Source organism: Asterias amurensis, chromosome 10, assembly GCF_032118995.1.
Source record: "Asterias amurensis chromosome 10, ASM3211899v1".
NCBI lineage: Eukaryota > Metazoa > Echinodermata > Asteroidea > Forcipulatida > Asteriidae > Asterias > Asterias amurensis.
The window spans coordinates 20,334,939-20,359,778 of record NC_092657.1 but is presented as its reverse complement, the minus strand read 5'-3'; the positions used below and the strand labels follow the sequence as shown (position 1 = coordinate 20,359,778).

General features: G+C 39.3%; 1 protein-coding gene across 1 annotated transcript; it reads left to right on the top strand.

The window, feature by feature from the left end:
- Positions 1-8,743: 8,743 nt before the first annotated feature.
- LOC139943492 (uncharacterized) lies at positions 8,744-24,377 on the top strand. Its single transcript, XM_071940299.1, has 5 exons — positions 8,744-9,071; positions 15,198-15,920; positions 21,181-21,468; positions 22,028-22,072; positions 23,829-24,377. Exons 1-5 carry the CDS (start codon positions 8,744-8,746, stop codon positions 23,954-23,956), a joined length of 1,512 nt encoding a protein of 503 aa, XP_071796400.1. The 3' UTR covers positions 23,957-24,377.
- The last annotated feature ends 463 nt before the right edge of the window (positions 24,378-24,840 follow it).

Sequence of the window (24,840 nt, the reverse complement as noted above, 5' to 3'; positions counted from 1 at the left end):
AACTCTCGGAAAATTACTTCTTTCTCGAAAACTACATTACTTCAGAGGGATCCATTTTTTTTACAATGTTTTATACTATCAACCTCTCCCCATTACTCGTTACCATGTCAGGTTTTATGCTGATAATTGTTTTGGAATGAGTAGTTACCGATAGTGTCCACTGCCTTTAACTCCGGAAGCTTTAGCCGTAAAGGTACCGCCCGAGGGAGTTGGCTCGAATAAACGATTGAAGACAGTGGACACCGTTGGTAATTGTCAAAGAATAGTCTTCACAGTTGGTGTATCTCAACATATACATAAAATAACAAACCTGTGAAAATTTGAGCTCAGTCGGGAGTTGAATTTGCGTGATAAATAATGAAAGAAAAAAATCCTTGTTCCCAAATTCTAAACTTGAGGTCAAATTCGTGGAAAGTTACTTCTTTCTCGAACACTACATCACTTGAGAGGAATCCGTTTCTCGCAATGTTTCTTACCATCAAGCTATCCCCATTACTCGTCACATAGAAAGGTTTTAGGATGACAATTATTTTTAGTGATTACTATCGGTAGTTACTCATTCCAAAACAATTATCAGCATAACAGGTATCTAGCTAATGATCTTACATTGTTTCTAAGACTTTGGTAATTTGTTTACCCTAAAAACACACATTTTCTGTCGTCATCTCTTCACTCGCCCATTGCTTTACACGTGCTATGCCCGAGGTTTGGGGTATAGTCTGGTGCCGTCACAATTACGGTTTCTGGACGTTGATTTCCATAGGTGCTGTCCGTCTATAGGTTCTTTATGTCTGTAGTTATCAACCACATACCTTACACAAACAATGGGCGACCTGGCGTGTGTGGGTTTGGGCGTTCGCGCCTGGTTCTTCACGCAACTATGGCGTGGTATGTCGTATGGCTATAATACAGAAAACCACGTGGGTAAATCCCTGCATTTCAAGATGATCTTTTAAAATGTGTGGGTAATGGGAGACTTTTGGGACGCTTGGTGGCAGCAGACTTATCCGGTAAAATCTATTGTTCCCGGTCATGTGCGCACGCTCAGAACTACGTAAACAATGGAAACTTGCCTGGTAAGTCTGCTGCCACCTAGCGTTCCAAAGTCTCCCATTTTAAAGGTATTTTTAAAAAAAATGCAAAACTCACAACAGATAAAATTTGTTTTTTATTTAAGTAAACAGGAAGATTGACTTGTCAGCTTGGTGATATATGAACTGTGCAATGAAATTAAAGTCTACGCTGCAGGGACCACTAAGTGGAGCAGCTAATGATATGAGAAAACTCCACAACTGTATTATAGTATAAGTAATCACACAAGCGCGAGTGGAATACGAACAAATATAGCGCTTCTTCATTCCATATCCAACGAGGCCGGAAGGCCGAGTTGGATATGGGACGCAGACGCGCTATATTTTTCTGTATTTAATTCCACGAGCGCGCGTGTGATAACGTATTTATCTTCAAGCAAACTTGGCGCGTGACATAGAACACACAAGACGCATGGTAGTGATATTAGCCGTGCAATATAGGTTTTTATCACCACTCCATTCTGTCAATCTGGGCCCAATTTCATAGAGCTGCTTAAGCAAAAATTTGTGCTTAAGCAAAAATTTCATTGCTTAGTAAAATCAGATTACCGGCCAAGACTCCACTCAATTGTTATGCTAAGTAAACAACAGCTAAATACTAGTCATAAGCAATGTATATGGTATGACATTTTGGCCAGTAACATGTGTAAAATAAGCGAGCTATTTTCGTGCTTAAGCAAATTTTTTGCTTAAGCAGCTTTATGAAATTAGCCCCAGATTGGTGGATTAGCGCGTACTTGAAGATAAATTTTATTATGGATTTGCTCTGTGACAACAAGGAAATATTGTATAGAATAAACTCGAGCAATGATTATTGAGACTCAAAATAATTATTAGCATAAAACCTACTTGGTAACGAGTGTTGGGGAGCTGTTGATAATATGACTCTAAACCAATGTAAGAAACGGTTCCCTCTGAAGTAACGTAGTTTTCGAGAAAGAAGTAGTTTTCCACGAATTTGATTTCGAGACCTCAGATTTAGAATGTCAGGTCTCAAAATCAAACGTCTAAAAGCACACAACTTCGTGCGACACGGGTGTTTTTTCTTGTATTATTACCTGGCAACTTCGACGACCAAGTGATCTCATATTTTCACTGGGTTGTTATTTAATACATAATGTTGAGACACACGAAGTGAAAAGACTGGTCTTTGACAATTACCAATAGTGTACGGTGTCAGACACGAAATTTAAATGGCCCTGCACTCTAAAAGATTTCTATCCCTAACCCTAACCCTAACCCTAACCCTAACCCTAACCCTAACCCCAATAGTAGTAGTGTCACAGGAACGCCGACCGCATTTGGGTAGAGCAACGCGCCTCCCGCAGAAAATGCATGAAAACGCCGACCGCATTTGGGTAGAGCAACACTGTGGTTGCTCTACCCAGGTTGCCGAGCAATCGGTGGATTGTGGGGTGTGTTTGTGGTTATTGCCACGAAGTGGTGGGACAATGGCGAGCCACGGAGTGGCGAGTCGGCCGGCTCACGGCAGTATTGGGATAGGCCCGAAGGGTCGACGCGTGAACATGATGCAATGCATCATGTTGGGCGGGGCAAGACACCGCAATTAGTTGTCTCACGACAGTGTAACGGAGGGCAAACCGTTATCGTTTGCCCGCAGTTGTGAGGTGCAAGAGTGATTTTTTAAAATCACGGAGCGCCGAAATCAATACCACGCAGCACAAACGAGACGCTAACGTCTCGTTTGTATTTTCACGAAGTGAAAACAAAGGGGTCGATTCCTCTACGTCTGACAAGACGCAGCGGAAGAGATAAAATGGAGCCTGCCGAAGCGCAAACGAGACGTACACGGCTCGTTTGTATTTTCACGAAGTGAAAACAAAGAGGTCGATTCCTCTACGTCTGACAAGACGTAGCGGACGAGATAAAATGGTGGGTGTCCTTTGTCCTTAGTCCAGCTTTGTCGTTTTGGGTTTAATCGAATATTTCTGCCCCACCTCGTTATGGAACACGTCCGGATACGTTTCTATTTGTACATGTTTATATCTATGTCTCATTTGATGGCAAAACATTTGGTCGAGTATTTACTTATAAAATATATGTATTTTATATAGCACTCGGTCTGTACCGTGTGACCTTTGCAGCGTCACCCTAAGGTAGGCAGGAGTCGCGCGTGGGTGGTTTCTTTGTTGAGTTGTACCGCGTGGCCTTTGCAGCGTCACCCTAGGGTAGGCAGGAGACGCGCATGGGTGGTTTAAATATTGTGTGTGTACATTACAGTAATAGTATCATAATTGAATATAATTAAATACTTTATTGGAAAATACGAAGGGTGCCGATTTTACAGAAGCAATTTAGCGTTGCAACCAAAGACCGACGATATATAAACAAGGTAGTTTTTTTATAGTTTTTTTAATATAAATTACACATACAATGATCTAAACTTTTGACGACAACACCGGTGATCTACACTACTTTTCATAAATAAGAGCCCCAAAGTGTGGGTACAGCCGAGTTAGCCATCGAGAAAAAGGATTAAATGCTTAGTTTGTTTTGCATTGACACCCCCCCCCCCTGTTTGTTGGTTGGTAGGCCTAAGCAGTTTGCAATACAACATATAATTTTCTATGCGTACGTTTCTGTCCGGACTAATAAACTTACGGTGCATATCCAGGATATAGGTCTCTGCAAACGATCATATTTCCATCGTTCTCTACAAAGATTAAACGTTAAATAGAGTTATGGTGTCATAATAGAATCTAATAATTACTATCCTAATCTGTAATTGCCAGTGGCCTTCACTTCGTGTACAAACAAAAAGACCGGTGCATGGTTTACGTGAAAACCTCAATGACCCTTGATCACGGAGCCTTTTCTGGTAGTTAATAGATGACGTCACAACTGATTGGTCTACCAGCCAAACGTGTCAGTTTTTGTTCCCCATACAGTGGAGCTATCTTTGTTTTCTATAACTCAAAGCCCACATCATGTACCACAATCACTCGGACACGGTATTATGTTTGTTTTTACCTTTGCAAAAAGGGCCTGCTGATAAAACGAGTATACACGGAAAAACAAGATAAACGTTAACAATAACTTTATTCGGTATATTTTATATATTAGTTTATTTAATTATAGATACTTAATTAATTAATTATGTATTTACTCATCTTATTATTATTATTATTTCTTTTATTTTTATGTGTGGCGAGTTCACTTATTAAAACCCTCGTAGTGTTTACAGTTAGATTAGAAATGCTTTAGATTAAAATGTTTTAACAAATTTCCGTTGATAATACTGTTCTGTATTATTACCAAATCAAACAATACAATCTTGGTGTGTAGGATTGAAAAACCTTTCTTCATTTAAACATAAGTTTAGCATTCTTTATCGAAAAATTCAGTATTTTCGTTGCACGTCTCCCGCTCTCTTCCTCTTCATGTTCATAAGCACTTTCGTCTGTTGATAGATCGCTATCGTCTTCTTGAAATTCCTCCTCCTCCTCCTCTTCATCTTCAAAATATTCATCATCAGTTGATTCATCACTATCGTCTTCACAGAATCCCTCCTTCTCCTCCTCCACTTCTTCGCTTTCATAACTCTTTTCATGTGCCGATTCACCACTATCGTCTTCAAGGAACTCCTTCTCCTCCTCATCTCCTTCATTTTCATGGCCATCATCATCTATTAGTCCATCACTATCATCATCTTCACGGTAGTCCCCTTCTTCCATCACGTCTTCATTTTCAAAATCATCATCATCTGTTGAGTCATCACTATCGTCTTCATGAAGCACTATCGTCTTCATGAGGAGGTCCTCCTCCTCCTCCTCCTCCTCCTCCTTATGATTTTGAAGGTGTTTCTTCAAATTGTTTGAAGTGGAAAACACCTTATCACAAATAGGACAAGCTTTCGATTGACCCCCGATACTGGGGTTCTTGTGTGTCTGTCGGTGTCGTTTCATATTGTCGCTACGCGAAAAGCTCTTCCCACAAATCGGACACGAGACCTTTACCTGTACGGGTCTAAGCAAAGGGTTTAGACGCTTCGACTCCATTTGTATATCAGTGAGACGATCCAAGACGAATGATATAGACTTCAAAGTGTACACCGACCACCAGAAAACTATAAATAAGTCGAACCTGTATGGGTCTTTCAAACCTAGATTAAAAGGTAACATGGGGCCCAGGTCGTTGTCAAGCTGATAAGCGAACTTGACAACGACCTGGGCCCTATGCTACCATATAATCTGAAGTTGTAAGACCCAGAGAGGTTCGACTTATTTATAGTTTTCTGGTGGTCGGTGTATACTTTGAAGCCTATATCATTCGTCTTGGATCGTCTCACAAATGGAGTCGAAGCGTCTAAACCCTTTGCTTAGACCCGTACAGGTAAAGGTCTCGTGTCCGATTTGTGGGAAGAGCTTTTCGCGTAGCGACAATATGAAACGACACCGACAGACACACAAGAACCCCAGTATCGGGGGCCAATCGAAAGCTTGTCCTATTTGTGATAAGGTGTTTTCCACTTCAAACAATTTGAAGAAACACCTTCAAAATCATAAGGAGGAGGAGGAGGAGAAGGAGGAGGAGGACCTCCTCGAAGGTGATAGTGGCGAATCCACTGAAGGGGAGGATTTTGAAGACGAGGCGGTGGAGGGGGAGGCGCTTCATGAAGACGATAGTGATGACTCAACAGATGATAATGATTTTGAAAATGAAGACGTGATGGAAGAAGGGGACTACCGTGAAGATGATGATAGTGATGGACTAATAGTTGATGATGGCTATGAAAATGAAGGAGATGAGGAGGAGGAGGAGGAGTTCCTTGAAGACGATAGTGGTGAATCGGCACATGAAAAGAGTTATGAAAGCGAAGAAGTGGAGGAGGAGGAGGAGGGATTCTGTGAAGACGATAGTGATGAATCAACTGATGATGAATATTTTGAAAATGAAGAGGAGGAGGAGGAGGAGGAATTTCAAGAAGACGATAGCGATCTATCAACAGACGAAAGTGCTTATGAACATGAAGAGGAAGAGAGCGGGAGACGTGCAACGAAAATACTGAATTTTTCGATAAAGAATGCTAAATTTATGTTTAAATGATGAAAGGTTTTTCAATCCTACACACCAAGATTGTATTGTTTGATTTGGTAATAATACAGAACAGTATTATCAACGGAAATTTGTTAAAGCATTTTAATCTAAAGCATTTCTAATCTAACTGTAAACACTACGAGGGTTTTTATAAGTGAACTCGCCACACATAAAAATAAAAGAAATAATAATAATAATAAGATGTTTAAATACAAAATTAATTAATTAAGTATCTATAATTAAATAAACTAATATATAAAATATACCGAATAAAGTTATTGTTAACGTTTATCTTGTTTTTCCGTGTATACTCGTTTTATCTGCAGGCCCTTTTTGCAAAGGTAAACACAAACATAATACCGTGTCCGAGTGATTGTGGTACATGATGTGGTCTTTGAGTTATAGAAAACAAAGATAGCTCCACTGTATGGGGAACAAGAACTGGCACGTTTGGCTGGTAGACCAATCAGTTGTGACGTCATCTATTAACTACCAGATAAGGCTCAGTGATCAAGGGTCATTGAGGTTTTCACGTAAACCATGCACCGGTCTTTTTGTTTGTACACGAAGTGAAGGCCACTGGCAATTACAGATTAGGATAGTAATTATTAGATTCTATTATGACACCATAACTCTATTTAACGTTTAATCTTTGTAGAGAACGATGGAAATATGATCGTTTGCAGAGACCTATATCCTGGATATGCACCGTAAGTTTATTAGTCCGTACAGAAACGTACGCATAGAAAATTATATGTTGTATTGCAAACTGCTTAGGCCTACCAACCAACAAACAGGGGGGGGTGTCAATGCAAAACAAACTAAGCTGTACCCACACTTTGGGGCTCTTATTTATGAAAAGTAGTGTAGATCACCGGTGTTGTCGTCAAAAGTTTAAATCATTGTATGTGTAATTTATATTAAAAAAATATAAAAAAAACAACCTTGTTTGTATATCGTCGGTCTTTGGTTGCAACGCTAAATTGCTTCTGCAAAATCTGCACCCTTCGTATTTTCCAATAAAGTATTTAATTATATTCAATTATGATACTATTAATGTAATGTACACACACAATATTTAAACCACCCATGCGCGTCTCCTGCCTACCTTAGGGTGACGCTGCAAAGGTCACACGGTACAGACCGAGTGCTATATAAAATACATATATTTAATAAGTAAATACTCGATCCAACGTTTTGCCATCAAATGAAACATAGATATAAACATGTACAAATAGAAACGTATCCGGACGTGTTCCATAACGAGGTGGGGCAGACATATTCGATTAAACCCAAAACGACAAAGCTGGACTAAGGACAAAGGACACCCACCATTTTATCTCTTCCGCTACGTCTTGTCGGACGTAGAGGAATCGACCCCTTTGTTTTCACTTCGTGAAAATACAAACGAGCCGTGTACGTCTCGTTTGCGCTTCGGCAAGCTCCATTTTATCTCTTCCGCTGCGTCTTGTCAGACGTAGAGGAATTGACCCCTTTGTTTTCACTTCGTGAAAATACAAACGAGACGTTAGCGTCTCGTTTGTGCTGCGTGGTATTGATTTCGGCGCTCCGTGATTTTAAAAAATCACTTTTTAAAAAATCACTCTTGCACCTCACAACTGCGGGCAAACGATAACGGTTTGCCATCCGTTACACTGTCGTGAGACAACTAATTGCGGTATCTTGCCCCGCCCAACATGATGCATTGCATCATGTTCACGCGTCGACCCTTCGGGCCTATCCCAATACTGCCGTGGGCCGGCCGACTCGCCACTCCGTGGCTCGCCATTGTCCCACCACTTCGTGGCAATAACCACAAACACACCCCACAATCCACCGATTGCTCGGCAACCTGGGTAGAGCAACCAAAGTGTTGCTCTACCCAAATGCGGTCGGCGTTTTCATGAATTTTCTGCGGGAGGCGCGTTGCTCTACCCAAATGCGGTCGGCGTTCCTGTGACACTACTACTCCCAACCCCAACCCTAACCCCAACCCCAACCCTAACCCTAACCCTAACCCTAACCCTAACCCTAACCCTAACCCTAACCCTAACCCTTACCCCAACCCTAACCCTAATCCTAACCCTTACCCTCACCCTAACCCTAACCCTAACCCTAACCCTTACACTCACCCTTACCCTAACCCTAACCTTAACCCTAACCCTAACCCTAACCCTAACCCTAACCCTAACCCCAACCCTAACCCTAACCCTAACCCTTAACCTCACCCTAACCCTAACCCTAACCCTAACCCTAACCCTTACACTTACCCTTACCCTAACCCTAACCCTAACCCTAACCCTTACCCTAACCCTAACCCTAACTCTTTACGGTGGTCCTTTAGGTAAGCAGTTAAATAATTTCATGCCTGAGTGATGTCATTGCTCATCATCTTCATTTCGAAAACGTCACAGCAGCCAGCCTACAGTAAAAGCAAGCAGATAAACTCCGACGCTCAGTGGCTGAAGTTCATTTACACATTCAAGAAGAGAACTGAATTGCAATCGAAATATTTGTGTTCATATCCCGAGTGAAAAATAAATAAAAAATAAAAATAAACCAACTTAATTGTTGATCCCAAAATATCACATACAATGAGTAGTTGGTTTTTTTTAACCGTGGCTTTAGTATCAGCACTTTTTGGTTTGAGCCAATCCTTATGCTCACCATGCCCGTTCCAATGGATGGAGAATGGGAACTATTGCTACCGATATTTCCCTCAGAACCTCTCCTACGATGAAGCTGAGATGTTCTGTAAGCAGTTCAACCACACTGGACATGTTGCCGAACTGGCCACAGTATCGACCCTTGGGGAACTCACATTCATCGTGGAGTACATGGACAAGATCATCACCAGTCTGCCCTCGACCGGTATACCGAGACGGGTCTGGTTAAAGAATACCACCACCGAGGAAGTTATTGGTAAGTGGAAATTGTTTGCCCATAACCGAAATTGTATCTGAAAATTAGGTTTGCTATCAAAACAGTTGCTGGCATTGTAAGCACTTCATGTAATCCACCGTTTTCATAAAAATGTCAACCCTGTAAAATTTAAGGTCGATCGGCAATCTGGGTCAAAATAGCGAAAAACAGACTACATTATTGGATAGTGGAAATTGTTTACCAATAATCGAAATTGTGTCTTAAAGGCCTTGGATATTAGTGGTAATTGCTCAACATAGTTGTTAGCGTGTACAAATTTACTTATTTAAGGTACACATTGGCCGAATTGGGCTATTTTGACAAATTAGGTACGTTTTCAAGCCCGAGTCAAGCTACGCTTATATGTTCCAAAATATGCTTATGTTCCAAAAGATAAGGTTACGTTCTAAGCTACACAGCTACTCAGCTACGCTTACATTCCAGGTTTTGCTTACGTTCCTTCAAGTTACGCTATAATAACAAAAGGTACGCTTTCAATCCTAAGTCAGGTTACACTTACGTTCCATACGCAGCTACATTTACGTTCCAAAATACCCAGCTACGCTACCGTTCCAAGATATGCTTCCGTTTAAAAAAAATATGGTTACATTCTAAAAAATATGGTTACATTTAATCCAAAATACAATTAGGTTCCAGTTAAGCTATAATCAAAAGGTACGCTTTCAATCCAGAGCTGGGCTTGCAGTTCATACGCAGCTACGTTATGGTTATGTTCCAAAAGAAATGGTTACGTTTCAAGCTACTCAGCTACGCTTTTACAATCCAAGATATGTTTAGGTTCCAGTAACGCTCTAATCAAACGCTTACGTTTCAAAATACATTCTCACAAGGACGCTTTTGAATCCCTCAAGATGCACCCCAACGACCCTGCAAGTTAAGTTTTTAAACGGACGTTTAATGACTTGTTTTAAGCGATAAGCAAACTATTGTGTCATCACTTTTTTCCTTTTTGCTGAAGCAAACATCTAAAATGTTGCGCGTGCAGTTTCTTTACGAGCTTAAAGCCATTATACACTTCAGGTACCGAAAAAAAAAGTTCACAGATTTACACATAAATTACAGGGTTTACAGAAGGTAATGGTGAAAGACTTCTCTTGAAATATTGTTCCATGAAATGCTTAAATTTTTTTTTTTTTATCAATTCTCGATACCGAGAACTACGGATTTAATTTAAACACAATCGCGGCGAAACGTGCGGAAACAATGGTGGGTTTTCCCGTTATTTTCTCTCGACTCCGATGACTGATTGAGCCTAACGTTTCACAGGTTTGTTATTTACATATCAGTTGTGATTCACGAAGTGTGGGCCTTGGAAATAATGTTTACCGAAAGTGTCCAATGGCTTTAATACTAAGCCAAGTATGACTGTCGGCCGTTACAAAATGGATTATGTGTTTTGCTCAAATGAGTCTATAACTTAAAAAAAGTGTGAAAAATGTTGTGTAGCTATTGATATATGGTACCTCTTCCGGTTGACCCGGAAGTTAAGGTTAAGAATGGGTCACGGTAACTTTAGGCTGATCTCCAATGCCAAGGTGTCTATAACTGAAAAAAAGTGTCAAAATCGGTTGTGTAGTTCCTGAGATATTGTAGTCCCACTTTCGGTTGACCCGGAAGTAGAGGTCATGGTGGCATGGTTAGTTTGTAACTATAAGCGCTCGTGTCTCATCGGTTCGATTCCCGGCCGGGGTCATGAGTTCAGTTGTGCGTTGATTCTCTGCTGTGCCACGAGGGTTTTCCAGACCATCCGGTTTTCCTCCCTCGGAAAAAAAAATCAACTTAAATCAACGAAATAAAATAAAAAATTGGTTGTACACTTCTTTATAAATGGTCCCTATTCCGGTTGACTTGGAAGTATAGGTCAACATGGGGTCACGGTATTTCAAAATTAATCTCCAATACCCAAGTAGCCTATAACTTAAACACAAATGAAAATTGGTTCTGTGGTTCTTGAGTACAGGTCAACATGGGGTAACGATTTTTCTTAGGAGTCTATAACTGAAAACAAGTTTAAAAATCGGTTTTATGGTTCTTGAAATATTTTCAAACTTCCGGTTGACCCGGAAGTACAGGTCAACATGGGGTAACGATTTTTCATAGGAGTCTATAACTGAAAACAAGTTTGAAAATCGGTCGTATGGTTTTTGAGATATCGTTGATTCTCTGCTGTGCCATGAGGGTTTTCCAGACCATCCGGTTTTCCTCCCTCGGGGAAAAAAATCTAATACTTTCGATCTCTGGCTGACTGTGCTCCGTGGTCATAACTGGTTGATGTGCCTGGCAGCCAAGGGCGCCCTTGAATGCCAGCTTCTCAAAGAAGTGTAGCCGCGTCCTTCGCATTTCAGCTCTTAGCTGCGAGTATTGGATTATTCCCCCCCCCAATTATTTTTTTTAAATGGCGTCACAGTTTTCAAACTTAACATCTAATGCAAAGGAATCAATAACTGAACAAAGTTTTACAATCGATTGAATAGCTCTTGAGATATGGTCCCACTTCAGTTAACCCGGAAGTAGAGGTCAACGGGGTCACGGTTTTTCAAAGTTAATACTTTAATGCCTAAGGAGATTATAACTTGTAACAAGTTTGAAAAACAGTTGTGTAATTCTTGAGACATGATCCCACTACCGGTTAAATAAGGGAACCTTACCCATGTGTTTTTTCATTGCCTGATAATCAACCAAACGGTCGTTGCACTGAAAGACCATGTGGTGACTTTTATTGAACTCCAATCCAGCGAACTTTTCAAGACCACTTCTTAATTTCGATCGCCATTGTTTTGTTTCCCACTCAGTAGTTCAAATCCAGCCAACCAATAATTGGTAGATAATTGTGAATGTCCTGTAGTTATTATTAACTCAGTTTCAGACGTATGTATGTACTTTAATTAGACTCTCTTGGTTTGCTCCTTCGTTAACGGGGGAATGAACAAGCACCAAATGAGATCCGCTATCTTTGGTTGACATGATGCAACCATTCTTTCTCCATAAGATGATCAGAGCAAACAAATTGAAACGTCGAGTTGAAAACAACGGTTCTTTTCAGATCCACCCCAACTCATTAGAGATAGTCATTACATGGTGCTAATACCGCAAACCTTTCTATTTAGTTATTTGTGCATTATAACTGAGTAAATTATTTAATTAATTTAAGCTAATAACATTTCGCCAGTATTGCAAGACCTAAGCTTTAATAATGTAGGATTTTACTCTTAACAATACTTAGCCAAGTTTGACTTATGGTCGTTTACAAAATGCCCTGGTTAAAGGCAGACGACACTATTGGTAATTACTCAAAACAATTATTATCATAAAACCTTACTTGGTGACGAGTTATGGTGAGAGGTTGATAGTATAAAACAGTGTGAAAACGCCTCCCTCTGAAGTGAGATAGTTTTCGAGAAAGAAGTCATTTTCCACACATTTGATATCGAGACCTTAGATTTAGAATTTGAGGTCTCGAAATCAATATTATCTCGCAACTTCGACGACCAACTGAGCTTGAAATTTTCACAGGTTTGTATTTGTATGCATATGTTGAGATACACTAAGTGAGAAAACTGGTCTTTGACAATTACCTATAGTGTGCAGTGTCTTTAAACTCATGGGCTTTTGACGGTTGGAATAAATGCTAACAACTAGACATAAGGTGTTCGTGAACAAACACAAAGCAGTTTGTGTTATTTTGCTTGGATTATGTGTTTCAATGTCCAATGAGTCTATAACTGAAAACAAGTTTGAAAAATGTTGTGTAGTTCTTGGTATAATTATGGTACCTCTTCCGGTTGACCCGGAAATAAAGGTTAACATTGGGTCACGGTAACTTAAGGCTGATCTCCAATGCCAAAGGTGTCTATAACTGAAAAAAAGTGTCAAAATCGGAAGTGTAGTTCTTGAGTTAAAGTCCCACTTTCGGTTGACCCGGAAGTACAGGTGAACATGGCGTCACAGTTTTCAAACTTAATATCTAATGCCAAGGAGTCTATAACTAAAAAAGGTTTTACAATCGGTTGTGTAACTCTTTAGAATTGGTCCCACTTCGGTTCACCCGGAAGTAGAGGTCAACATTGGGTCACGTTTTTTTCTAAGTTAATACTTAAAGGCAGTGGACACTATTGGCAATATTACTCAAAATAATTATTACCCTAAAATCTTACTTGATAACGAGTAATGGGGAGAGGTTGACAGTACAAAACATTGTGAGAAACGGCTCCCTCTGAAGTGACGTAGTTTTTGAGAAAGAAGTAATTTTGACTTCGAGACCTCAAGTTTAGAATTTGAGGTCTCGAAATCCAGCATCTGAAAGCACACAACTTCGTGTGACAAGGGTGTTTTTTCTTTCATCGTTATTACGCAACTCAGACGACCAACCAAGCTCAAATTTTCACAGGTTTGTTATTTTATGCGTATGTTGAGATACCACGTGAGAAGACTGGTCTTTGACAATTACCAATAGTGTCCAGTGTCTTTAAGGCCTAAGGAGTCCATAACTGTTACAAAGTTTGAAAAACAGTTGTGTAATTCTTGAGACATGGTCCCTACCGGTTGAGTTGGCAATATCAAACCCGTGTGTTTTTTATTGCCTGATAATCAACTAAACCAAACGGTCGTTGCACTGAAAAACCATGTGGTGACTCTTATTGAACTCCAATCCAGCGAACTTTTCAAGGCCACTTCTTAATTTCGGTCGCCATTGTTTTGTTTCCCACTCAGTAGTTCAAATCCAGCCAACCAATAATTGGTAGATAATTGTGAATGTCCTGTAGTTATTATTAACTCAGTCTCAGACGTATGTATGGACTTTAATTAGACGCTTTTGATTTTCTCCTTCGTAACGGGGGAATGAACAAGCACCAAATGAGATCCGCTATCTTTGGTTGACATGATGCAACCGTTCTTCTCCAGAAGACGATCAGAGCATACTGATCGAAACGTCGAGTTGAAACCAACGGTTCTTTTCAGAACCACCCTAACTCATTAGAGATAGCCATTATACATGGTCTTACCGCAAACCTTTCTATATCATTCTTTGTGCATTATAACTTAGTATTTTTTTAATTAATTAACGCTAATAACATTTCGCCAGTATTGCAAAACCTAAGCTTTCAAGACAATGGACACTATTAGTAATGTCAAAGACCAGTCTTCTCACTTGGTGTATCTCAACATATGCACAAACCTGTGAAAATTTGAGCTCTATTGGTCGTCGGGGTTGCGAGATAACTATGAAAGACAAATTACCCTTGTCACACGAAGTTGTGTGCTTTCAGATGCTTGAGTTTGAGACCTCAAATTCTAAACTTGAGGTCTCGAAATCAAATTCGTGGAAAAGTACTTTATTCTCGAAAACTACTTCATTTCAGAGGGAGCCGTTATTATTATTATTATTATTATTATTATTATTATTATTATTATTATTATTATTATTATTATTATTATTATTATTATTATTATTATTATTATTATTATTATTATTATTATTATTATTATTATTATTATTATTATTATTATTATTATTATTATTATTATTATTATTATTATTATTATTATTATTATTATTATTATTATTATTATTATTATTATTATTATTATTATTGGTATTGGTATTGGTATTGGTATTGGTATTGGTATTGTTATTGTTATTGTTATTGTTATTGTTATTGTTATTGTTATTGTTATTGTTATTGTTATTGTTATTGTTATTGTTATTGTTATTGTTATTGTTATTGTTATTGTTATTGTTATTGTTATTGTTATTGTTATTGTTATTGTTATTGTTATTGTTATTGTTATTGTTATTGTTATTGTTATTGTTATTGTTATTGTTATTGTTATTGTTATTGTTATTGTTATTGTTATTGTTATTGTTATTGTTATTGTTATTGTTATTGTTATTGTTATTATACTGGAGATCAATGGTGCATGCTCAGAATTAAGTAAATAATGGAAATTTACCTGGTAAGTCTGCTGCCACCTAGCGTTCCAAAGTCATCCATTAAAGTGAAATTGGAAACAAGATGGTCTTCAGTTGCAATTCAAATGACGTTTAAAATTTAAATAAAAATTAGATAAAACGCTCATGAGTTATATTTTTATTTTGTTATGCAGATATTATTCCGATTCTTGACCGAACCCTGGGTCCTACGAAGAGCCACGTCTCGTCATGTGACTCCGTTCCAATAAGTGGTGACGGGTTCCAACTCGGCGGAAACACCAGTTTGATTAAAATAGTTCCTGCTCCTGACGTCCTTGATCACGCAAGCACTGTCTATGCTAAAACAGGTTCATTCTTAAACATTGGTGACTTTAAAGACACCTGTATCTCTGACCCGGGTCTCTGTGAATCTATGACGTGGTCTTTATGGCTCAAGATAGATACGTCATCGGGCTTTACTGGCATCCGTTACTACATCACCTCAGGGGGACAATCATCAAAGTCCAGGGGTATTGCTTTCTTTATAGCAAACAAGATGTTTAAGTATGTTATCAAAACATCGACACGTAGTTACCGTAAGGCATACGACAAATCAAAGATACCCCTAAACAAATGGTTTCACCTGGCTTTAACTATTGACATCGGCAATGTGACGGTTGATGGCGCTCTTCAGTTATTCGTTGACGGTGTACTAATCGCGAGTACTTCATCTTCCAGTTCTGATATAAGCGTTTCTGATAGTTTAACGAAGCTCTACTTAGGCACATCCAACGCAGCCATACGAGCTATCGATTATACTAAATATGGTGGCTCTGCTTCTTACAGTCATCTGACGGTTTTTGACAGTCTTCTCACCCTACAGCAGATACATAACCTTTACTCTTGTGGAACACGCGGTGAGTAAATAAATAGCTAGCATGTGTGTATTGGCCCTTTTAAGATGTTTATAGGTGTTTTTCTTGTGTTTGCTTTCATTTTATTAGGTACATTTTTTGTGGCTGTTTTATATAATTATTAGTTAACCTTCGTTTACAGTCATCTGACGGTCTTTGACGGTCTTCTCACCTAACAACAGATACATAACGTTTACTCTTGTGGGTCGTGCAGTGAGTAAAAACAACTAGCAAATAACCTTCAACTAACAAGCAGAACCTTCTTGAATCTTCATGAATCTTCTTGAACCTTCTTGAACCTTATTAAACCTTTTTGAATTTTCTTGAACCTTCTTGAAATTTCAGAACCTTCTTGAAACTTCTTGAACTTTATTGAACCTTCATGGACCTAGATTGAACCTTCCTGAATCTTTGTGAACCTTCTTGATCCTTCTTGAACCTTATTGAACCTTCTTGAACGTTCTTGGACCTTCTTGAACCTTCTTGGACCTTCTTGAACCTTCTTGAACCTTGAAAGAAAAAAGGGACTATCATGATATCGGACATGGGACAGGAAAATATTATACTGAATGGGGGAGGGGGAATCAATCCAATGCAGCGGTAAAGAACCCCAAAGGGGACCCGCGCGAAACTGGAAATTATATGAGTCATGGGCAAACAGTGGTTAGCAAAGAACAATGCCAATGAATGGGATCGCGGGGACGGGAGGCAAGGAGGCATGGGTTAACCATGGGCCGGGGCAGGGAAGGAGCACACGGTTGGACAATATACAATACAATACAATACAATGGGTTTTTATATCGCCATTTCATTTAGACCACAGCGCTTTAAACGAACAATAGCAATGCAGATAATACAACAAATGAATAATAAAGCAATAAACAGACACTAAGGAAAAAGATGTTTTTTAAGTGCTTTCTTGAAAATAGGCAGTGAAATTGAGGTGCGTATTGTGATGGGAAGATGGTTCCACAGTCCTGGAGCGGCTAAGGAAAATGATTTAGATGCAGCGGATTGAAGAGATTTGCTGCTCGGTTTATTTTCAGCAAGACGAGTTTTGTCTGATGCTGAGCGAAGCCCAGCCCTAGTTTGAATGTGAAAAGAAAAACAAGATGAAAGATATGCTGGTGCAAGTCCATTTAGGCATTTATACACATGCACCAATATTTTGAATTGAATGCGCTCTTTCACCGGGAGCCAATGTAGCTTTTTGAGAAAAGGAGTTGCATGATCATGTTTAGACGCACAAAATATTAGTTTGGCAGCCCAATTCTGAAGATGTTGAAGTCTATTAATTTGAGTTGTGTTCGCTCCAAGTAAAAGTGCGTTGCCATAGTCCAATCGTGAAAGAACAAGAGACCTTGTAACACTGCTACATGTGTCAACGTCCAGAAACCTTCTTATACGTGTAATGTTACGCAGATGGTATGACACAGACCTAGACAATGATGTTATTTGTGAAGACATAGACATAAGATTGTCAAAGACAATGCCAAGGTTCCGAACAGTTTTAGTGGGTGTGATAATTTCATCTCCAATATGCAGTTGAACACTGGGCATGAGGCGATTGAAATGAGGTGAGGTTGCAACAAAGAACTCGGTTTTATTGTTGTTTAGTTTCAACATATTTTCAGTCATCCAGGATTTTAATTCTACAATGCACTGTGTGAGCGCCTGTAAGGCAGACTGAATAGATGATGAATCCGAAGGTGTGAAACTGGTATAAATCTGAATATCATCAGCATAGATGTGATAGAGTAGATTGTTCCCCTTGATGATTCTACCAATGGGAATGGTGTAAATGGTAAAGGATTTCGGTCCAACAATTGATCCTTGCGGCAATCCATAAAGCATATCGTGTGAGGCTGAATAAGTATTGTCTATCAAAACCTGTGTTGTTCTACCACTGAAGTAAGACTTAAACCACTCAAGAGCTGTCCCTGTAATGCCAATCTCACATTCTAATCTGTTGAAAAGGACATTGTGATTAACAGTGTCGAATGCGGCACTTAGGTCTAAAAGCACCAGGAACACGCCCTTCTGATTGTGGATCATGCCCATGATATCACTTTTGACTTTCAGTATTGCGGTTTCAGTACTATGAGACACACAATAAGCTGACTGAAATTCCTCACCCAAACCGTTTTTAACAATGTGATCATTGATGTTGTTGACCACATGTTTCTCTATCAGCTTAGATAAGAACTTGATGTTAGCGACAGGACGATAGTTCTTGAGTTCGTCTGGATTCAGTGACCGCTTCTTAATGAGAGGGTTGAGTACAGTATGCTTTAGAATACTTGGGAAAATGCCTGTAGTGAGAGACTTATTTATGATGCGTGTTAAAACCGGTAGAAATATGGAAACATTATTTTTAAGAAACCAAGTGGGTACAGGATCCAATATACAACTTTTTGTGGCAGCTTTGTTAACAAGCTTAATAACATCTTCTTCAGACACTTGACTGAATTCAGGTAGTTTACATGCTACACAAACATTGTAGGAATCACCACACGTTACACTTGATTGAACATGTTTCATACTAGAATAAATGTTAGCAACCTTCTCTTGGAAATACACTGCAAAGTCATTACTTAAATCTTGTGCACACTCATATGCGGGTAACACTTTACTTGTATTATTCAAGAGCCCATTAACAATTTTAAACACAGTCTTTGTATCAGAAGCAGATTGCAGCTTTTCCGAAATATGCTGCTTTTTAGCTTCCTCTATCCTGCAATTGACTGTTCTGTTTTGTTCAATATAAAGCTGGTGATGAACTTCTAGAGGAGTCTTGCGCCACTTCTTTTCACACTTTCGTCGAATTCTGCGAGCTTCGTGTATGTTTGAGTTATACCAGGGTTGTCTAATTCTTGTTTTACGAGTTTTCATAGAGACAGGGGCAAAATGGTCCAAGGAATTGATTGTGCACTCTTCAAATGCCTCCGTCAGACAATCGATATTATCAACTCCAGCTAAAATGTTGTTAAACTTCAATTTCAACTCTTTCTGAAAATTGGCTGTATCAATTGTGCGAAAGTTCCGATTAGTAGTAACTTGTTTTGGGTTTTCTGCTTTGTCCAGCATGAGCTGAAAATCAACAACATGGTGATCTGAAAGCCTAACACCAACTGTACAGGCCATGATGAGATTGTCTTCAGGTCGAGACAGGACCAAGTCCAGTGTATGGCCACATATATGGGTTGCCCCATGAACAAATTGTTGAAAACCAGCACTCTCAGCAGTTTCCAGAAAACGGGTGACGTCTGTTTTCTCCGGGCAATCGACATGAATGTTGAAGTCTCCCAACAGGACGACTTTGCCGGCTAGCGAGTTCACGCATATTAGAAAGTTCGCAAAGTCATCAAGAAACTGTGAAGTCTTCAAACCATTACTTCTGGATGGGGGAGGTCTGTAGAGCAGGATATAGTAGATCTTGCGTCCTGTGTTTGAAATGATTGTGTACTCAAAAGTAGCAGATTTGAAATTGATTGGTATAATCTGAAACTTTAGGGGGCATCTGTACAAGACACCAATTCCACCATAGTTATCGGAATCTCTCGGAACATTGATGAACATATAGCCTGGAGGGCAGAGTTCCCCAATAATAACATTATCAGAGTCATTCAGCCAGGTCTCTGTTAGAAATAATGCGTCAATCCCCTTGTCTAGCACATACTCAGAACAGCTGATTGTCTTATTTCTTACTGAATGCGCATTCCACAAACTAAATTTAAGGAAATGTGAAATGTCAACAGATCTATTACGATGCTTACGGATCCCTGCACGCACTCCTCTATGAGTTGAAGGTTTGGATTGTATTCCGAGAGACGTTATGTTCAACCATGTACTTAAGGGCACAGTCAGTGTTCCAGTGTTCATATTCATCAACTGAGTCCTGCTGTATGCAATTTTTTGATGAGACGATATAGGATTGCGATTATGATTGTCATTGTTATCATGATCAGGTCCCGGATTAGGATTAACGTCACCAGCAAATAATAATTGAAGTTGGAACGAGGCGGAGGAGTTAGGATAGTATAATATACGAGTGCCAAGATACTTCTGATGTACAAGCCTGCCGTTGCTAGGGAAAACTTCAATACTATACTTGAATTGGTGAACCACTCCATGGTCGCATGCAGTAGTACATAGCCCAAGACAGACCCAAGCAAGTAGGGTGTAGTACTTCCCTGATCCCATTGTTCATCTATTGTCCATTCAATTGTTGTATAGGTTGGACGGTCTATTGATCACATTGTGTCCATGGGTGAGTAAAATGCCCATTGACATGTACATGTAGTTTGCTATATGTTACTCACAGGTTGAATGTCAAAAACCAAAGATCCATCCAATACTCCATCAGCCAGGACAGCAGAAATCAAAGAGTCTTACAGATATTGTCACTGATGTAAAAGCATTATGTTTTACACAGTTTGAAGTGCAAAACCCACCAAGAAAAGGTAGAAAAGATTACTTAAACAGGAGCAATGCTATTGCCGTGGCAGCCTGTGTGGCGCACCTCTCATCTCTTGGACAGGGAATTGGAGGGAAATGAACGGGGCTGGTGAGGGGGGGGGAAGGGACTTGAAGATAATAAAAGGACAGGTTGATAATAAACTGAACGGGAACAAAATCAACGAAACGGGATGTAAACGGGACTGGAAAAGAACCACTATCGGGACCCGGTGGAAACTGGAAAATATGGATGGGATCGACAACTGATGCCGAAACGGAAAAAAAGACGAACAAGTATATACGATTGCACAAAGCACTAAGATTCGTCTTAACTTGGGATTGGTGGTTTGCCACAGTGATTTGTATTGTGACCCTGCCCAGTCACTTTAACCCTCCCCCGTACACAACGCTACACTTGCAGCATTTAAACGTAGAGCTTTCTAGCGGGGTTGCCGCGCGAAGCGCGGTATGCAGCTAGTGTTCAACAAAGGTGTGGGGAGAGCAAACCACGCTCATGGAGATCATCTAACGTTTGGTCCACGATTGGTCCACGATTGGTCATGACACTCTTGGCCACTTTTCCATCGAAGTAGAAGAGGGGTCTATGTCTGAACGGGGTCGTAGTGCTGTGTGAACGGGATATTAGGGAGTTAACTCCGGGGTAAAACGTTTTTGGGGTTTTTCGTGAGACGACCGTGTTACTGAATTTGGATAGTGAGAACGTTTGCTGATGGGAAGGCGTTGGGATTTTCAAACAATTTGAAGTTAAATTTTGTTTTCTCACAAGTTGATGATTTGTTTACAGATTGGGAGTTACAAGTGCGTCATCTAATTATGAAAAGCAACCTGGAGTACGAGTGCACGGTTAGCGACCCATCTGGGCCCATAATTACGTGGAGTCTGTATCACAAACAAACCGATAGTTGGGAGAATTTAGACACTTCGGGAGATGGCTACACGATCCAATCAGCGAATGTATCTACGTGTGTAGTTCGCTCCACATTGGTGATGAGTTCAAGTCAAGTCAATCCGACGGCCGTTGCATGTACAGCTCAGGCTGGGTCAAACAGTGCCACTGCCTTGATCTATAATGGTAAGTATCAACTTTGAAAGCAATTACTCGACACGCCCGCACTCCTATGGACAATTTCCGGACATTTGGGTCAAGCCTTTATCCCCCGGCAACGACCCTGGTTTTGAAACGGCCGTGAAAGAACTCGTCGCGACACTTTTATTCCCTTATATATCACTCAGTGAGGCTCGAGGCCAGTAGTCCAGTGTAAAGAATAAGCCCTAAGGCAGTTTTCAATGCAACTTAGTTCAAGATACACATTTATTTCCGTAATTCCATGAAGAAAAAAATGTGTATATATATATTTATAAGTAACAGCAGATTTGTATTAAAAAGAGTATGGAATGTTTTTAAAAAGTAGAAGCTTGTAACAAACAGACATTGAAAACCAAACCCAGACAGTCATGTAAACAAAAGGAAAGGCGAACATAAGACATGACAGCTAGATCTAATTATATCTAATATAATCTTATCTACTCTGGAATACATTGATGTCATATGACCAGATAGACAAGAGCAGAAGCAATACAAAACACATTTTAGCGTTAATTTACCTGGACGTTACGTTTTATCAATACAGGAGATGGGATGTTCAGCTTGAGCGACCAATTACATGGGCCTACTGGTAAGTGCTTGTAATCAACATCGAGCATACTTAAAGGGACAAACGAATACTGAATTGGTAAGAAACAAAAATCGTGAAGAACGCAAATTTACATAAAACTTACACAGTCTAATGATGATGATAGTCGAAAACACCCCTAGAAATATATCTGTCTAAAATGTCATATTGATGAGATATAAATAATCTTGCTTTGCGTTTGGTGTTTATCGCTCATTGAGCGTTAAATCGATGCAATGCAAAATGTTTGTAAATCAGTTTTTCACTATTCTGTCGTGACGCAGATGGCGGATCGATCTCAAACTTGTGGGATTGTCAGTACAAAAAGTGCTTACATTGCCAGCAACTGTTTTGTTAACAGAAACCACTTCTGTAATGTTTATCTAGGGGCAGTGGACACTATAATTATGTTGGTATAAATTACTCAAACAATTTGTTAACATAAAAACTTACTTGGTAACGAGTAATGGGGAGAAGTTGATAGTATAAAATATTGTGAGAAACGGCTACCTCTAAAGTGAAATAGTTTCGAGAAAGAAGTAATTTTCCACGAATGTGATTTCGAGACCTCAGAATTAGAGTTTGAGGTCTCAAAATCAAGCAACTGAAGCACAGAACATTGCGTGATAAGGGTGTTTTTTCTTACATAGTTATTTCACAACTTCGACGACCAATTGAGCTCAAACTTTCACAGCTTTGAAATATGTTGGGATTTCACCAAGTGAGAAGACTAGTCTTTGACATTATAGTGTCTAGTGTCTTTAAAGACACTGGACACCTTTGGTAATTGTCATACTGACCAGTCTTCTCACCCGGTGTATCTTAAACAATGCACAAAATAATAAACCTGTGAAAATTCGAGCTCAATTACTGGTCGTCGAAGTTGTGTGATAAAAATGGAAGAAAAAATACCCTTGTCGCACAAGTTGTGTGCTTTCTGCTTTCAGATGCTTGAATTCGAGACCTCAGCTGGGGGTCTCGAACTCATTTTTCAAATGTTTTTCTCAAAAAGTACTTCAAAGGGAGCCGTTTCTCACATTGTTTTATACCTGCAAAAACCTGAGAAAACATTACAACAATATTAATTATCGATATTGAGAATTAAACACAGTCATGTAATGACACGGCGAAACGTGCGGAAACAAGGGTGGGTTTTCCAGTTATTTTCTCCCGACTCCTATGACCGATTGAGCCTAAATTTTCACAGGTTTGTTATTTTATGTATAAGTTGTGGTACACGAAGAGTGGGCCTTGGACAATACTGTTTACCGAAAGTGTCCAATGGTTTTAGCAACAACTTAAACTGTTTTATTAACAACTTGACAGAGTTACCAAATACGGAAAGTTTTATTGTCTTGAAGACACTGGACACAATTGGTAATTGTCAAACACCAGTATTCTCACTTAATGTATCTCAACATATATGCATAAAATATTAAGCCCGTAAAAATTTGACCTCAATCGGTCGTCGAAGTTGCGAGTTAAAAAATAAACAAACAAATCCAACAAGGTAGTTTCTGGCAGTGTTAGATAGAAATAAAAGACTTCTGGCTAGACTTGTTTGTATTATTTTAGTGAGAAATTACCTCTTTCAAAAATCTATGCCACTTAAAAGGGAGCCGTTTCTTCAAATGTTTTAAAACTATCAACAGCTCTACAATGCTCGATATAAACTTTTTTTAGTAATTAAAAACACGTACCTTCCCTTTAATAGTTCAATATTTATGTCCACTATCTGTTCTTTCGTTTAATCCTGCAGGGATATCTCTTTTGGCAGAGGGTAGTTTAGTCAACTACACCCTTAATGGTTGTCAGCAAGATGGCGCCAGCATGATGGATAACTCGACATCTCCCTTTATCTGTGAGATACCTGATAAAATACATTGAACAATAGACCAGTGACGTAAGCTTTCAAAAGACACTGGACACCTTTGGTAATTGTCAAAGACCAATCTTCGCACTTGGTATATCTTAATATACGCACAAAATTACAAAAAAGTGAACAATTGAACTCGAAGTTGCGATATAATAATGGGAGAAAAAACGCCCGTGTCACACGAAGTTGTTTAGTTTCAGATGCTTGATTTCGGGACATCGCCATCTCATTCTGAGGTCCCGAAATCAAATGCAAATTTCTTTTTTTCTCGAAAACCACATTACTTCGGAGGGAGCCGTTTCTCAAAATGTTGTATACTTTCAACAGCTCTCCATTGCTAGTTACAAACTAAGTTTTTTATGATAACATTGAGTAATTACCAACGAGTGTACAGTGCCTTTAAATTCATCACTCACTGACTGTTCATGTGACATTGAAACTTGGCTGGCAACCTTGTTCTAGTAAATCAGTTGTGTTAGTGCTTTAAGTTTTTTGTTTTAGGATTTGGGTACTATTTGTAACACAAAACACGATGTCCACAGTTCTTTTAGAAATATGTAAAACAAGTCACGAAAATAATTGTTGTCGCAGTAGACTAACATTATTTTAGCAAGTGAAACGTATTTTCGTGACTTTGTTTTGCCAGACTTGTCACGAGAACTCGCACTCGGGAATCCATCACACCCATTCTTAAGGATCTACATTGGCTACCAATACGGGCTGGAATTGATTTTAAAGGTTTGGGTCTGAATAAATCAATTAAACCCTTTCTGAGCCCCCCCCCCCCAAAAAAAAAAACTCTCTTCAAACCGTTTAAAGGCAGAGTGGACACTATATAGACCAGTCTTCTCACTTGGTTTATCTCAACATACATACAATTACTAACCTAAGAAAA

What these genes read in the sequence shown, in the direction of transcription:
- LOC139943492 (XM_071940299.1), top strand. Translation starts at nt 8,744, where the DNA reads ATGAGTAGTTGGTTTTTTTTAACCGTGGCTTTAGTATCAGCACTTTTT. An exon ending in CACTGCCTTGATCTATAATG is followed by an intron (nt 21,469 to 22,027) that starts GTAAGTATCAAC and finishes TTATCAATACAG; the next exon opens with GAGATGGGATGTTCAGCTTG. An exon ending in CCAATTACATGGGCCTACTG is followed by an intron (nt 22,073 to 23,828) that starts GTAAGTGCTTGT and finishes TTAATCCTGCAG; the next exon opens with GGATATCTCTTTTGGCAGAG.